The 16,733-nt window shown below is 47.3% G+C and overlaps 1 protein-coding gene across 1 annotated transcript; it reads right to left on the bottom strand.

The window, feature by feature from the left end:
• Window positions 1-1,346: 1,346 nt before the first annotated feature.
• Window positions 1,347-15,854, bottom strand: LOC144168209 (uncharacterized). The gene is made up of 4 exons (XM_077697245.1): window positions 15,365-15,854; window positions 10,212-10,300; window positions 6,990-7,179; window positions 1,347-1,486 (listed from the first exon to the last, which is right to left on the bottom strand). The coding sequence occupies exons 1-4, from the start codon at window positions 15,852-15,854 to the stop codon at window positions 1,347-1,349; spliced, it is 909 nt and encodes a 302-aa protein (XP_077553371.1).
• Window positions 15,855-16,733: the final 879 nt, after the last annotated feature.

Below are 16,733 nucleotides of genomic sequence, written 5' to 3'. Positions count from 1 at the left end.
AAAACGAGACACGAGTTGGTGCACAAACAAATGCATGAGCCCAACACCCCCTGCCTCTAAAGGAAGAAACAAGTTGTCCCTGCGCATAGGTTCCCATTGAGAGCCCCACACAAATGTTGCAAAAACTGCATGTAGGGCCCGAACTTTTGCTCGCGCACAATAAAGCACTTGAAGCACATAAAGGAGCTTTGTGGCAAGGAAGACGTTACACACTCTTGCACGTGCAAACACAGAGAGGTCTCGCCCATTCCATGCCTGCGATGCACTCTTAACTTGCGTGAGCGCTGATGACCAATGAGGCGCTGTGTTCCGTATTTGATGTAACAGCACGCCGAGGTACTGAAGTGGGGCGCTATCCCAAATAATACCAGCGAATCTGGATGGTTTTGTTCCCCATTGTCCGATCGAAAATCCCTTAGTTTTTTTCTATATTAACATCAGCTCTAGGCACATCGCAGAACTGCTTAGTCACCGTAAGGGCTTCCTGGACAATCCTTTTGGCAGCGCAAAAATACGCTATATCATCTGCATAAGCAAGCACCTTAACTTCGCACGATTGTAAGAAAAAACCTTTCACTTTTTGACTTTGCTGAATGCTGAGACAAAGAGGCTCGAGGTACAATGCAAACAGCAACGGTGACAGGTGGCAGCCTTGTCTGACAGACGACTTGATCGCAATCGGCTCAGACAGAATACGATTGACGATTAGCTGTGTACTGCACCGATCATAGCACAGCTTGATCCCTTAGCAAAAAAAGGCCATACTTCAAATGTATTTCTAACACATTTAATACATGTATTAATTCTGTATTTATTTTGCATTATTTTTTCCGCATTCGAAATACATTACCAGTGCATTAAAAATACAGCAAAAGTACATTTCACAAATGCATTTTAAGTACGCTCGGAATATATGGTAAATATATTCTCATCATATTCAAAATGAATTTAAAATGCAATCTTGACTATGTCTACATATATTGAATGTGTGCTTAAAATACATTGGAAACATATTTACCTTCATGAACCTGGGAATGCAGCCTTTAATAAGTGCATTGAAAATGCATTTTAAATGTATTCATGCCAAATCAAAAGTGTGCTAGAAGTGCACTTAAAATATTATCTCAAATGCATTTGAAGTGCATTAAAATGCACTCAAAGTGCACTTGCAATAGTATTTTAAATGTATTTGAATCTCATTAAAACTGCATTAAAGTGCTAAATTTAAAATGCATTTAGATGCATTACTGAATGTATTGCTTCCTTCAAGCATGCAACAAGCCACGCAGAATAACCCACACAAGAAACTCAAAATTCTCGAGGTCCCAGATGAAGCACAGCTTCGTTTATTCGGTGATAGCATCTGGTGCCTGTGTGGCGGCACTTCCACTTTTCTCCAAAGCTGTAGCCGCATTGTTACATTTGCGGCGCAGGTAACTACGGACGTCGGATTCCGTCACGTTGGAGAATTTCTCCAGCACATGGACTGAAAAAGAACAAAACAGATTTAAGGGCAGTCCTAAACAAGGTTTAAGAGGCTGCAATTTTACACGTGCAATCGTTGAAGTATGATCAAAGGAATGTCCACAAAAAATGGTTTGAAAGCGTTCAGCATTAGCCAAGTGGTTGTTCACTGAAAAGTGCTACATATATAGCCTAGGGCTGTTGCTCTTTTTTTGTGTGTGCCTCAAAGCACTGTAGGTGCTATGAGGTGACCAGCTCAAAGCAGGAACACCTAGAAAGCTGTCAAGGCCCTTATACTGCGAGATACATGTAGCCACTGGCTCCACTCGGCTCGTCGCACTTTCTTTTAGCAGCCATCGTGAATGCTCCACATACTGTTAGTTGCATTGCTCCTTGTGTCCACTGTGCTAGGTTGCGCACATGAGTTTTAAAAAAAAGGAACTGAGCATTTGGACTATATAGTGCACTCCAAAACACGACATGCTCGCTTAATAATTTTTCAAAACTTCCATTAACTATTAGAAGCTCACTAGCATTTCTTGCATGTGGCGCTGCTAAGGCAAACAGGTCCATCCTCGTTCAATTCGCGTAGAGAAGGCTTAGCATCACTGGAATTATTTGGTCCCCGGTTTAACAAGCCGTGCCAACAACAAACCCTTGCACAATTTCTCTCCGCACTACCATCCCCTTATGCAAGTTTAAGTTGGTATTCACCATAGTTCTGCTCTGGTAATAAGCAACAAGTTTGTGCTGTTGTGGCACATGTCAATTCCTGTGTGCACGCAGCCCACTGGCATGGCAGATGCAGTCGCTGCACGCAAAGTGTTTCTGCTTAGAGAAGACACAGCATGCTTTTCCTAATTATCCATCCTTGTAAAGATATCTACAAACTAAGCTAAGCTTGTGCAAAGGATGGTGGAGATGACATTCGTCCTACAAAGATACACAGTGCCTGAGATTCGCTCACACGGGCGGTCACCCAACCCATCGGAACAACTAGGAGGGGCCCTCAGAGCCAAAAACGTGGTTGGCTGCAGCATTCGGTGGGACCTGCCTAGAGAAGCGCCGGTCAAGGATTCGCACACAAAGAGCGGTGCCATCGACTTCAGTGCCAGCTGCATCACAGAGGCTGCATGAGAAATAGCTACATCAATGCTAGTTTGAACATTGACGTCATGAGCGACACGCCCGAGAGGAGGTATGGGCACTAAAGAAGAGTGTGAAGGAAAAGTTCCACAAGCAAGAGTTGAATGAGGAGGACAGGGAGGAGGAAGAAGGCCAGGCTACATTCCTCGAACGACACCCAGTTTTCTCGTACCCTGGGCAGAGCCGAGCGACACATCAGGCAGGCGAACAAGATCCAGGCTGTGTTCCCGGACAGAGAACCCGCAGCAACGCACTGTCGGCGGTTCCAGGCGACATCAAGGACCAGGCAACGAGAACCAGTTGAGCTGCTGGCGTGGGACGCCTGGCCCGGGCACTCACAGCAGTTCTGGCATGCACCGGGGACTCTGCACTGCTTACTCCTGTCAGCAATGACTGATTCCGCAATGAGCAGGCCCCACTGGACATGACTCGCACCAGCTCCGCGTGCAACCGACAGAAACAGCTAATGACATAAGAGGCATCCTGGCACAAGACAACAGCAGGCAAGGTTGTGTGGAAACATTTTATCACGAACGTTCAGGCACAGTGGGTGGGCTAATGATTTGGTGACTCGTGTGAATGTCATCCCCATAAATACAATGTTTTCGTTGTAATCCAGTTACTTGATCGATGTCACATTTTAGCGAGCCTACTAGGATCCATTTTTTCCTGTCAGTTTCAATCCAGCTAAGCAGATAATAGATCCGGAGAAACTGTTGAACAGATCTGGAGAAGCATTGTACTTATGGGGATGACATTTACACGAGTCACCAAATCACTAGCCTGCCCACTGTGCCTGAACGTTCCTGATAAAATGTTTGCACACAACCTTGCCTGCTGTTGTCTTGTGCCAGGATGCCTCTTATGTCATCAGCTGTTTCTGTCGGTTGCACGCGGAGCTGGTGTGAGTCATGTCCAGTGGGGCCTGCTCATTGCGGAATCAGTCATTGCTGACAGGAGTAAGCAGTGCAGAGTCCCCGGTGCATGCCAGAACTGCTGTGAGTGCCCGGGCCAGGCGTCCCACGCCAGAAGCTCAACTGGTTCTCGTTGCCTGGTCCTTGATGTCGCCTGGAACCGCCGACAGTGCGTTGCTGCGGGTTCTCTGTCCGGGAACACAGCCGGTATCTTGTTCGCCTGCCCGATGTGTCGCTCGGCTCTGCCCAGGGTCAGAGAAAACTGGGTGTCGTTCGAGGAATGTAGCCTGGCCTTCTTCCTCCTCCCCGTCCTCCTCATTCAACTTTTGCTTGTGGAACTTTTCCTTCACACTCTACTTCTTTAGTGCCCATACCTCCTCTCGGGCGTGTCGCTCATGACAGGCAACACGTGACAGCTAAACAATGAAAGAAAAATCTATTTTTCATGTTTATACAACGCCTGCATTATGCAGAGGGGCAATATTTGCGATATTTTGTCGTGAACACACACTCAACCGCACGGTGTGAAATCACAGTATTGAACACCCATTTATTGCCCTTTTAAAGTAAGCTGCTGGACAGATACATGCCGAGTCATTTCACGACTTAGAAACTTAAATTATGATGTATACATACAACACAGTTCCTTAGAGGCTTACCGTCCCATAGCCCTCCTGAGCTGTGTCGGCAAACTGATGGAGAAGATGGTGCTGTATCGCTTGGACTGGGATTTGACAGTCAGAAATGTATACCCGCCACAGATGTCTGGCTTCCGCAAGGGCCGCAGCAGCATCGATAATGCCATTGCCCTTGCAACCAGCATAAAACAAGCTAAGTATCGGCGGAACATCATCATTGCTGTGTTCCTGGACATCAAATCAGCCTATGACTGCGTAGCGCATGATGCTATTCGCTCGGCGATGAAGTCTTCAGGAATAGGAGGCCGCATGTATGCATGGCTATCAGACTATCTCTCCAATAGGTATGTATACATGTCAACACACAGCGGTGACTCAGCACTGTACAGAGTGACTCGAGGTGTTCTCCAGGGCGGGGTGATAAGCCCCACGCTGTTCAACATCTCCATTATAGGCCTGGAAAAATGCTTGCCCCAGTCGGTTGAAATCTCCTTGTACGCGGACGACATTTGCATATGGAGCTCTGGCCGAAACAGACGTGTGCGGCGGTCGAGACTGCAGCGAGCAATCAACTCCATTGTATCGTTCTTGGCAGCCCGAGGAATGGAAATTTCGGCTAGCAAATGTGCTGCGTTGGCGTTTACGAAGTGGGACCTCACGCACTACCGGCTCACTGTTGGCGGCACTGACATTCCATACCTTCCCAGCTATAGGTTTCTGGGGGTGACATTCGACAGGTCACTCACCTGGTCACCTCATGTCCGCCATCTCAAGGAGAAGCTTACCTCAATCGCCCGTATATTCAGCATGCTCTCCAGAAACTCCGGCGGTTGCTCCGTTAACTCTCTCCTTCGGCTCTACGAAGCGCTGTGCGTTGGCCTCATACGCTACAGCATCGCCATTTTGGACCCGCTTTCTAAAGGAACTATCAAGGCTCTAGAGTCCATGCAAGCACAGATCTTGAGGACTTGCATTGGTGTTCCGAAAACTACATCTACTGTTGCAACATTGACGGAATGCCGACGTCTGTCACCCTTGGCTCTCGGCACGCAGGAGGTTCTCCGTGTGCGACTGCGTATTGTGGCCAGGCAATGCGACCACCCTTTAGCGCCAAGTTCAGTCCCTGAAGTGTGCGTCTTCCTGCCGCAGCAGTACCAGCCGCCATCACTTCATCTCCACCCGCCCTGGATGTTCCCGCCCATGAAAATAGTGACCACGGTGCCCGGAATTACACGCAAGGAGCATTTTCCACCTGCCGCTCTACGGTTTTTTGCTCTTGAATATATGTACAACACATACGGAGGTCATACACATCTGTAAACTGATGGATCGGTGTCATCCACATCATCCACTGTCGCAGTGTGGATACCTTCGTCCCGCACCACCCTCAGTGCCATGCTCAGCCACAAACATCATCTACGGCCGCCGAACTTGCAGCTCTGCGGATGGCCTTGGCTCACATCATCGAGCAGCCGGCACGCACGTGGGCCATCTTCACGGACTCTCGGGCTGCACTGCAATGTCTGGCGTCTTTCCCCAAAGATCAGCTTGTGCTTGATGTACAAGCTTTACATCTTCAAGCTCTGCAAGCGCACCATCAAATAGCACTTCAGTGGCTCCCTGCCCATTGCGGGATAACTGGAAATGTGAAGGCGGACGTTGCAGCATCCAAAGCGCATGACCAACGCGGATCAAAAATACCGGTGCCATTTTCTCGCAAAGATGCTTCAGCCCTTGCATCTAGTGTGGCATGGAGCATGCAGCGATCGCTTTGGGCAGACGCATCCCGCCATTACGCGCCCCTCTACTCTATCGACCCGCATTGTAATTTTAAGATGCCACCGGGACTATCCAAGCATGATGAAGCAGTACTGCAGCGCATGCGGTTGAACGTCGCCTACACGCGATACTACTGCTACAAAATCAATCAGTCCTCCTCGCCTCTGTGCCCACAGTGTGGTGTGCGTAAAGACCTCCAACACCTAATATGTGACTGTGTGCGCTTTACTACACAAAGCGTGTCTCTCGCAGTGTCCCTGGGCCGGCCGCTGTCCGCAAAACTAGAACTGAGGGACGTATTAGGTCCTTGGAACTCTTCCAAACGTGTCGCTCGTGCAACGAAAGCCTTATTGGCATACCTAAAAGACACAAGTCTTGATCAGACTTTGTAATTAGTTAAAATCATATGTATTCCTCTTCATCATTATAATTATCATCGTCATCGCATTCATCTGGGGTAGCAAGCCAGGCATCTTAGCTGGGCTGACATCGCCAGTTTTCATTAAAGACTGTTCTCTCTCTCTCTCTCTCTCTTAGTGCTAAATACTTGCCCAAAAAATAGCGCTTAAAATTTTGCTAAATGTATTTTTTAAGGCATAGCTACATATATAGTGGGCACCACTTGTGCTAGCATGCCCTGAAATATTTTGTTGCTTGCCACAGATTTAGATGTGGTTATCAAGGTAAATCTTTTGTGAATGAGTGATAAAATGCTGATTTCTTACACCCAAACTTGTTTTATTATGATTTTTTTATTGTGGCTCTAGACATTATCATTTTTCTTGGGCTAAAAGGCACACCATAGCAGAGGGCTATAATTTACTTTAAAGCATCCCTACATCATTAACAAGCTCTCAGATTCAGCCCCCCACAATCTAGTTTTTTGCTAAAAAAAACAGCTGCCCCAATGTCATGCTCAGCATGCCACCCAGTGGGTACAAATAAGTACCCAAAGCAAGTGAGCTGCAACAATCATGTTATTTGGCAACAGTGCTACATGCAATATTATTCAGTGAAGTGACCACTTGCAGTGTGCAAACATCCTCACCAATAATATCGTCCACTGTTTGCTTATCTAAAGCGGTTTTGCCGCCGCCGCTCAGTAACCCCTTCACGCAGCACCTGCCCAGGGTATCGTTTCCGAAAACCATCTGGGCCAGCTCTTGGGTGTAGAGCGACGGCGTGTTGCTCAGCCTGAGCAGGCGTATCGTCGGGATCCGGGTTGTGCCAAACTGGACCTGCGACAGGAAGGAAGCAGACAAGCCAGTTCACCAAGTTATACTTTGATGACCTAGACACAGCACCTTTGTTTCATAGTATCGATTAGCAGCCACCAATAAGCTGGATTTCGGTGTGTTCTTAAACTAGTTCTATTACTTTTGGTACCTTGCACAGAAGCTCATACACAGGGCTCCCTTCCTTCATGTGAAACGTGAACATATACTATGAGTTAGCGAAACATGAACAACCTTCCAGCAGGCACTGCAGACTACTATACCATGCATTTTTGGCAAATTCGGTGCAAATGACCGGCACTTTTCTTGCACAAACCAGTGAATATTGTGTTAAGAAAGCATACATTCCTGCTTAAGAAGTGTTCTCCAATACTTTAGTTTGGGTACGTGCTACTTTGAGGGCATGCCCCTTGATAGGCTTCAGAGTACGCATACAGCATGGAGAGTAGGGGCACACCTTTCTAATAGCAACGTGCCTACTGCTTGAGTGGTAATTTCTTTACTCATTGACTATTTGGCACATGCATACCTGCCAGGTTCGCCAGGATGTCATTAGGGAGATCTGATGGGGGGGGGGGGGGGGGGTTCACAAGTAACATAGTGAAATATTTTACATGTGTTTTTAATTGATTGAAGAATGATTGTGGGGTTTAACGCGCCGATGCAACGCAAGGCAATGAGGCACGTCGTAGTGGAGGGCTCCGGATTAAGTTTGACCACCTGCAGGGAATCTTTAACATGCGCCGAAATCTCGTACACATGGGCATTCTTGCTTTTCACCTCCATCAGAAAAGCGGCCGCCGCGGCCGCGAATCGAACCTGCGTCCTCGTTCTCAGCAGCACGCCTTAGCCACGGAGCCACCACAGCGGGTCTAGCCACAAGTCTAAACAAGGCAGTATCGGACAACAAGAAAACCTGTTTCCTTTGTCTTTAACTGGTACATCGGAAGCAAAGCATGCGGCAGTCTACGTTTCCAGCTAGCTTTTGTGTGCGCGAGTTTAGTTGTTTGCTTCCCCGTTCAAACATTAAAAGGGTTGTTTATTATATAAACACAATTATTTAAGGAACTTCTAGTGTTCGGAAGTTGAGGTCAACTCATTTTTCGTTCACCAAGCACAATATTATCAAGCGAGGAACAGTGACACTGCGCATCCTAAAACCACTTATATGTAGTTCGATTGCTTACTTGCAATGAATAATTCTGTTAGCGGTTTAGTCACTTCAATATCCTCACCTATGGCTTGCATTCAACATTAAGTTGGCAGTTAAAGCACTAGGTGAATTGAAATTTTTGAAAGGTAGACCAGAATTCTGGACTGCACATACAAACCAGTTTTTAGGCTGCATTTTAAAGCAAAGCTTTCTACCTCTATTAGCCAACGATTCCTTCGTGGCGTACGGGACAACAAACTCCTAACCCGGATGAGGATGAGAGGGCAGTTTTCACTCCCCGATAGCGCAGCAATAGGGCCTCATCACCCACCGTTCCCCGCACACAGCTGCCTGCTTGCACCGGTGGGCGCATTGCAGGGACGGTTTCATCGGCTGTTTTAGTGACGGTTGTTTTGGCCTGTTGTGGTGTGCTTCGCGTCAATTGCACGCTTCCTTTGCACAGCTTGATTAACTTGTTCGACAGCACCTACTGGGTAAGCCGGAACCGATAGAATTAAGTGCTCACATGGCAAGGATACGTTAAGATTGGTTTGCAGGGCGTGAAAAGGAGATGTGGAGGCCACATACAGACAACTGGCCGCTAAACAACTACCTTTTGCACACTGCTTGCACGAATGGCACTCCGTTTTTTAAAAAGGTGAATACCAATTCGGTTGTGTTTTTTAGAGGTATTACAAAAGGCGAAAGTAGCAACTGGTTCTGATAAATAGTGATTATAAAAGTTCCCTGAGCTTTCTCGCAATTCTCAAACTTACTGAAGTAACTAGTTTAAATCGGTATAAATGGGAATCCCTAAGCTCACATGTCGTATTGTTTTGGTGTTCGCGCTTGTGTCACGCGGTGGTGTTGCCCCGAGCTAGCACATCAGGATGGCTAGGTTCTGCTGTCTCAACCTTCGAAAGACGCTCCTCCATTCTGCCGACTCACGGCTGGGCTACAGCAGCGGCAGCGTTCACCGCTCCAGCCCAGCCGTGGCCGACGCTGCTGCTGTGCTCGGATGGTGCACCCTCGAATTCCAGGTAACGGCTGGCAGAATCTCTGGTTTCACTCTTTGTAGAGCCACATGTGTGAATTCAAGTGACGTCACATGGGCAATTGCTGTGGGTGTCGTTTAAAGCTTTGCTTTCCAACCACCTTCACAGCATGGACTGGAGCCAATTTCTTTCACATGCACTCTATTTTTTACTCCTGTGCACGTCTGTGGCTTCCACAAGTTAGAATCACACACAAAAACGTTTTTTTTTCTTTTTCGAGTGGCTTGATGCCATCTTACACAACAGAGGTAAAATTCTGAAAAAATTCAGCAAAAGAATGCAAGATCCAGCAAAAAAACTATGTGCAAGGTCAGAGTTCTGTTACAATTGTTGCCAAAATAATCAAAGCAGTCGCACCGCCGGGCACATGGACAGAAAACTGTCAATGGCAACTGATAAAGGACGTTATTTTTGAATTACATGGTTAACAGCTGTACAAAGCACACCCACACAAAGGGCGTGTAACTCTCGAATGTTTTGCTGCCAACTGATAGCGTCCAAGGTCTGTTGAGATGCACCTCAAAATGAGTATTTGAAAGACACTGATTAAAATTTAAAGCAATGAGTTGATAAAATATTCGACATTTATGTTCCTGAAATGTTGTTCAAGATAAAATTGAGCTAAACCAAATAAATTTTCTGTTCCTGGCCCTTTCAGACATTTATGCATAAACATCAGTCTCTTCCAACTCGCTTTAGCTAGCGAACTTGGTTATAATTAAGCATCCCAGGAATTTTTCTTCAAACTATCCCACACACTGTAAATTTGTTTCTGTTAAGAGAAAATATGCCTGGGCTAGTATCACAGATTTGGTGTCATGACTTACACATGCGCCCCCACTCCCAGCTGCGACATTCTCTCCCAGAGGCCGATTCACCATGCACGATTTTATGTCCGCAAAGAGTGCAGGCATCCCTAAAAAGCAGAGAGAGAGAACAAGTACATACAGACACAGATGTGTGTATATAACAGGTGCATAGCTGCAGTGCACAGGTCAATTTTTCTGAGAGGTGGCTAGTGCAACAACTCTGCAGCACACACTGCATGTTTAAGGTAATACCCATGCCATACGTACACGAAAAATGACATTAAGTGCTTAATGCCTTAAAGGGGCCCCACAACAGTTACAATCGACTGCTAGCAATGTATTTTCGGGTAAAGTCTATTGTCCCAGCAATCTCCTCCCGCAAGAATTATGAACATCCGTTCACTATCACCGAAACTACGCGCAATGAGAAATCGCGCATAATCGTTCCCTCCCAACTAGACCAGGGACAAAGCGACAAAAGCTGCGCGCTCTCTCCCGGAGAGGCGGGCGGCTCGCGGCGTTCTCTTCGCAGCCTTCGATATATCACAGGCCCGGAAGTTTTCTCCTTTTCTCCGCAACGTGGAGGCGCCTATTTCCGGTCTGGTGCCACAAAAAAGCAGGCATGGGTGCCTGCTCGCAAGCGCGCGCTCGGGCTGGTAGGGTGTTTTTGATGCAATAAAAGTTTGTAGTCGAGTGGTCCCGTTGAAAAGGAAGTATTCAGCTCGTCACTCAAACTCCGCGCACACTCAAAACGCAAGAGAAACGGCAAAACTGTGCCTACAGGTTCAGACATAGAAGAGGTTCGTACACAGCGATGACGACGGCGGAAATGGGAGAAATTAGCCGCGAAGTTGACCAGTGACAGCCGATCGGGCAGCCATGGCCTCTATGACGTCGCTCAGGCCATGCCAGGGGGGCATGGCCTAAAGGGTGCAAGAACTGAAGAGAGTGCGGTTGGTTTTTCCACGTCTTTCACAGCGACTTGCGCACTCACTGCTTCACGTGCACGTGTATATTTGGCTTAGGTATTCCTGGCAGTGCAATCTAAACGTTGCGCAGGTTTACTTGCACTGCTCAGAGTGTTGCAGGGTCCCTTTAAGTTTTAATGCCATTAACTCACTGCTACACGCAAAAATCTAATGCCATTTTCGTTTAAGGAGTTCCGCACAACTCATTTGCCTTCATGAATGCCTTAAATCTGCCTACTCTCGAACACAATGGGCATCAAATGGAACCAACAAAACTCTCAGTACCAAAGTTGTCACATAAATGTAGTTAACCCTCTGAGGCTCACGGGCGTACATTTACGGCATCGGCAAACACTTTCAAAACGGTCAATGACGTACATATACGGCATTACTTGTATCTTTAAAAGGCTTGTCTTTTTCGCCAACTTCTCTTGCTTGGCATGTGCTGCCACACTTGGGAAACACGTCCAATTTTTTTCTTGCACCGATGGCTCTTCTTTTTATTTTTTATGATTTACCTCAGTGGCGCGACGGCTATTGTTTGCGCATCCGCTAACAAGGGGGCGCGCTGCGTGTCGCCCACCGGGCATCTCTCGCTTCTTGCGCCTACCACAGACCAAGGTCACCTGCGAAACTGATAAGGCTCTTTTCTCCTTTTTATTTTTATTTTAGGGGCAGTGCGCCATCTATTGCTCCAGCATCCGGCCTCACGCGCAGCGGCTGGTTTCGGTGTCGTCCTCCGGGTGCATCCCGCTTTTTGCGCCCGCTAAACTGATGTCTATCTGATTTTGATTCACTCAAAAGGTGCCAGCTTAATAGTTGCTCTCTCGTTTTTATTTAGAATTTTTCTTGTGTTACTCATGAATAAACCACATATATGTAACGACACAAACGATTTTTTTGTCACTTCACTAAGGTCACCCTAAAAAAATCACGATAATTTTTTTCTCGAAATAGGTTCACCCGAAGAATCTAAATCAGCAGTAAAAAAATCAACCCTGGGGGAGTCGCATTTGGCAAAAAAATTCAACCCTCAAAGCGTTTAACTTCGAAATAAGACGCTTTTTTGTGCACTTTTGGTGGCGAAGTTCTCATAAGGATAAAGTTCACTAAAATAGCAGCAAAAGGCAAAACATCGTGTTAGTCGTCGTTTTGAATTTTTCGGATTTGGCTACCGTTGGCAGGCAACCAGAGTTGCTGAAGCGACTTTTAGAAACGGCTCACACCATTTTTTAGAAAACACTATTTCTCATAACATTTTTTATTACAAAAAACAATTTTAACCCTTGTAAATGTTTTTCTCTACTTTAAAAGCTTCTAAAATATTGGTGCATGTCTTTGTTGATCATTACCATTATCATGCCGAATACTTTGCATTTTTGCATGCAGCACGATGTGCCCAAATAATGTCATTCGGTACTTTGAAGGGGTCCTGAAATACCTTCCGCCGATGCATGGATGTACATGTAACCAAATAAGACAATGTATTAGCAATCTCCTCCGGCAAGAATTTTGTTAAAGCGATGAGTATTAGCTGAGAAATCGTAAATCAAAAACCGCGCATTATCGTCGCGCCGCGTTTCCTCCTCTTTTCAACTGATGACGGCGCGCGAGCACTCCCTCCCATGATCCTGCGCTAGTCAGCGGTGACGTACTTCCGCATTACGCTCCTCCGACTGCCGTCTGCTACGGGCAAGTTTTGTTGACACCATGAATTCCGCACTCCGCTCAAGGATGGATAAGCGAACGAAAAATCTGGCCGCATGTGTGCGGTGGCCTGGCCTTGCCCTTTCGCGGTGTGCGTTGCTGCAGTGCAGCACGTGACTTTTAATCGGCGGCGAACTCGCAGCCGCTGGGGAGGATCTTGCGCTCGGTCCCTTTCATGCACTGTTTATCTAAAAAGCGCCGTATCAGATGTGGCCTCGCTGGTGCCGGGTCTTATTTTGCGGTGGTGGTAATTCCTGCCGGCGCCATGTGAAAAAGACATTTTAAACCGATACAGAACCCGTGCACAAAACGCTTCAATCATGTGACCAGTTCAGCTTGGGGCGACGCGTGGTGGCGAGCGGCAACGTTGGCAAAACGTGCTCCGGCGCGGCTCTGAGCTTTCTAGCGCTGGAGCGAGCGCCTTTCTTTGACGATTTCGAACATCGGTTGCCTTGGCAACAAGGCACAAACCGCCCCAGAGGTCAGTTACGGTTGTGTGATCCCGGTTCAGCTCGGGGCCCCACCTCGCGACATGTGGGCACTGCAGGCGTACCACTCACTCCCATTGGGAAGTGCGAGATGCGTTTGGCATTACAGGAGGCGATGGTGTGTGTGTTGTGGACGCCTTTGATTCGCGATGAAATGCGACGTTGTGCTTCTGCGGGTGGATAGTGCTTCCCATGTTGTGGATTATCTTTCTCGAGCGACGTACGACTACACCTCGCATGGGGTATGTGCAGTGTGCGTGGCTAAAAGCCATCTCGGCTTGTGCGCCAGAGTTAGGTGACTTGCTATTCGACCCCGCAAACCGCGCGCGAGGTGAGAGCCGAATTTACGACGGGCAGGAGGAGGCAACCCATCGTCTGTCAATCGCGGTTCAGACTTGCAACGCATGTTGGGACGTTGTGTTCGTTCGAAACGCATCTCTGGATTGTTTTGAAGTGGAAAAAAATGTATCCGTCAAACCCGGGCATTCGGCTCAGGGCGTTCTCTGTGATTGCACGAAAGAAGTGCCACGGGGCTTCAACGCTTTCTTTATGGAACGTACTCCGGTAAGAGAATATCCATGTCGTGTTATGGCCGTGTTGCATTCAATAAGAAAGGTTAAGCGTTTGTTTACTTTTGTTTCGTTTGTCGTAAAATGTCCAAGCACTCCGGCACTACGCTGGCAGATCAGCCGGCGAGCCGACGCTGAGCAGACGACTCATCTCCTTGCCGGAAGTGCGTGAAAAAGCCGCCCAATAGCAGGATGACGAACATCTGACGAACATCTCATGAACAGCTCATGACGAACATCTGGGAATAGATGATGTAGACATGTGGAGATGGCGGCGTCCAAAAACACGAAGGAAAGGGTGAGAAAAAAGCGACAAACTTTGCAACAAAAGTGTGAGCTTTCCGCTGCGCGTAAAAGAGTAATACTTGGCCCAGATGACCTTGACGACCCAATCTAACGATTGCGCTACTTCATTTAGTGTGCTCAAAATGCCTTTCAGGGCCCCTTTAAGGCCTTAAACACTGAATATCATTTTCATGTACGTGTGGCACGGGTACAACTCAGCCACATAGCCTAATTGTTTTCAAAAAACAGCTCGCATTGATGTCAAACCGCAGCCATCTTTTGAACGAAAAACAGGGCCTAGAGCTATATGCTAGGGTGTAAAGGACTAGTTTACCTTCAAGGTTTTGTCAGTGCTGGTTGAGACTTTTTGAAAGGTGAAGTGCACCATGGGCCATAAGACAGCTGCCCTAAGTGCAAAACCCAGTAGTTGTCCTTTATGTGTAAAAAATGGTGCACAATCAGAAGAATGCAGTCAACAGGCACAGAAAGTTAGTTATTTCCTCCTATCACAAGTTTGCTTGACTGTGCCCCCGTATGCTAAAAGGAAAAACAAGACACCGGCTAGTTTGAAGTGAGCATTCTACATTTACAAGTTCTGTAACTACAGGTGACCATGCTGCCGTTGCGAGGTTTACATTCACCTGGCAGGCCGCTGTTTAAATAAACAATTAAGGCAGCAACGCTTATCTCGCAACAAAACGGGCTTACAACACCGTATGGCACATGCACAAAGGCATGTGAGCCGCATCTGAACCGAACAAAACTGCTAACAGAAGTCAATAGATAGCAGAACTGAACTAGGCTGTAAAGCCCTACTGCTCCTTTTCGAATGTGAGCACTAGGGACACCTGAGACATGCCTGAAGGCACATGCCACACTATGGGTGAGAGACCAAAGTAGGTATCCTAGAGGCTCCAAACATGGAGGTGAAAGGAAAATGGTAGACAAGCGTTGTAAATGGTTACATAATTTCTGTGAAGCTGCCTGCTTGGCAGATGGACATTATTTAGGCTGGGAGCATGCGGGAAGGCTAGCAGGTGAGGCAGGGAAAGAGAGAGCAACAGGAAAATGGCCATCAGAAGCCATTATCAGCTAACGCGACAGGAAATGCTCAACAGAAGGTGTTGCTAGAGGTGACAATTTTTGATTCATACCTTCTAGAAGTGGGTACAGAGAATCTACTGCAAATATGGCTTTCGATTCTGCTGCGAAAGCCCTGCTCTCAGCGGCCTCAACCCGTGCTTCCAAAATCTCCATGCGCGAATCTTCCATGCCAACAGCCTTGGCATCGGCTTCTGCTGCCATGGCTTTGGAATCAATGGCCCTGGCCTCGGCTTCAGCGGCCCTGGCCTCGGCTTCAGCGGCCCTGGCCTCGGCGTCACCGGCCCTGGCCTCGGCGTCAGGAGCCCTGGCCTCCGCCTCAGCGGCCCTGGCCTCCGCCTCAGCGGCCCTGGCCTCAGCCTCAGCGGCCCTGGCCTCAGCCTCCGCAACCCTGGCGTCGGCTTGTGTTGTGGTCTTGGCTGCGGTGCTGTAGGCTTTGCCTACCACAGCTCGTGCCTCAGCCGTGGTTGCTGCAGCCTCAGGGTCATTTTCCTGCTCCCGAGTACTCTGGAAGCAAGCAAAGGCTTTGAATGGCCAAGACATAGCCAGCCCTATCATGCCTTCTTCAAAACACGGAAGTCCCGATTTTAAGAGGTGCTTTGCACAAAACCACTGATAGATGGCCATACCTCGAATTTCCCCTCCAGAACAGGTTTGATCACAATGAGGCTATTAATCAGACAACTCTTTTCGTGTCCTGAAATCTTGTTAGAAATTTCAAGCAGGGGAAGTAAGAGGGAATTTCGCTGACAACCATGCCCATTAATGTCGCCTCCTTTTTGATTCCTGTGCACTGCGGAGATTTTATTTTTTGAGCCATCGCAACTTTCTGTAACTTCCTGCTGATAGCGACATTATGATCAAAATTTACCTGTTGATGTGTGCTTAGTTTGCTGAGTATTACATACTGCTACCTTACCCGTTTTCTTTTTTGTTCCCTTTATAACTGCACTGGATCAGTGCTGAGAAGGTTTTGGGGGTATTTTTATTAGTTTTTTGGATTTTGATTTTTTTACTGCTCACAAAAGCTAGCAAAACTAATACAATGATAACTGTTGACCAGCAATATCGACAGCTTAGCTCAACGAATTCACCACTGGAAGTGATTCATGTAAAATATGAAAATAGCGTTCAATCACAGAGGTTGTCACCTGTTCTGGTGTCTCTTTATCATTTTTGTTTCGCCCAAGGGCAATGCACTAGGCAGAACAGCAAGCAGAGCTTTTGTGCACACAACTGTACAAATGCAGGAACACTGGTAAAGAAGTGTTGGTTTTATTTTCAGTGCAAAGGGGGCGCGGCAATGTAGCAGGAAGAATACAGCAGCCAGCTCAAACCAAGGTACATAACATTCAAACTCAGGTACATGCGGTGAGAGTCAAGTGATTTAAAGGGCTACTGAAGCACTTTTAAAACCTGGCA

This window comes from Haemaphysalis longicornis, unplaced genomic scaffold, assembly GCF_048455015.1.
Source record: "Haemaphysalis longicornis isolate Haplotype H1 unplaced genomic scaffold, Haemaphysalis longicornis Haplotype H1 scaffold_2, whole genome shotgun sequence".
NCBI lineage: Eukaryota > Metazoa > Arthropoda > Arachnida > Ixodida > Ixodidae > Haemaphysalis > Haemaphysalis longicornis.
Note: the sequence above shows the minus strand (reverse complement) of the source record. Positions and strands in the feature narration are given on the sequence as shown.

Bases quoted from the DNA above. Each gene is read 5' to 3' on its own strand.
- LOC144168209 (XM_077697245.1), bottom strand. From the start codon at position 15,854: ATGTCTTGGCCATTCAAAGCCTTTGCTTGCTTCCAGAGTACTCGGGAG. The intron at 10,301-15,364 runs GTATGAATCAAA...TCTGCTTTTTAG, and splicing joins TCTGTACCCACTTCTAGAAG to GGATGCCTGCACTCTTTGCG. The intron at 7,180-10,211 runs GTAAGTCATGAC...TTCCTGTCGCAG, and splicing joins CTGGGAGTGGGGGCGCATGT to GTCCAGTTTGGCACAACCCG.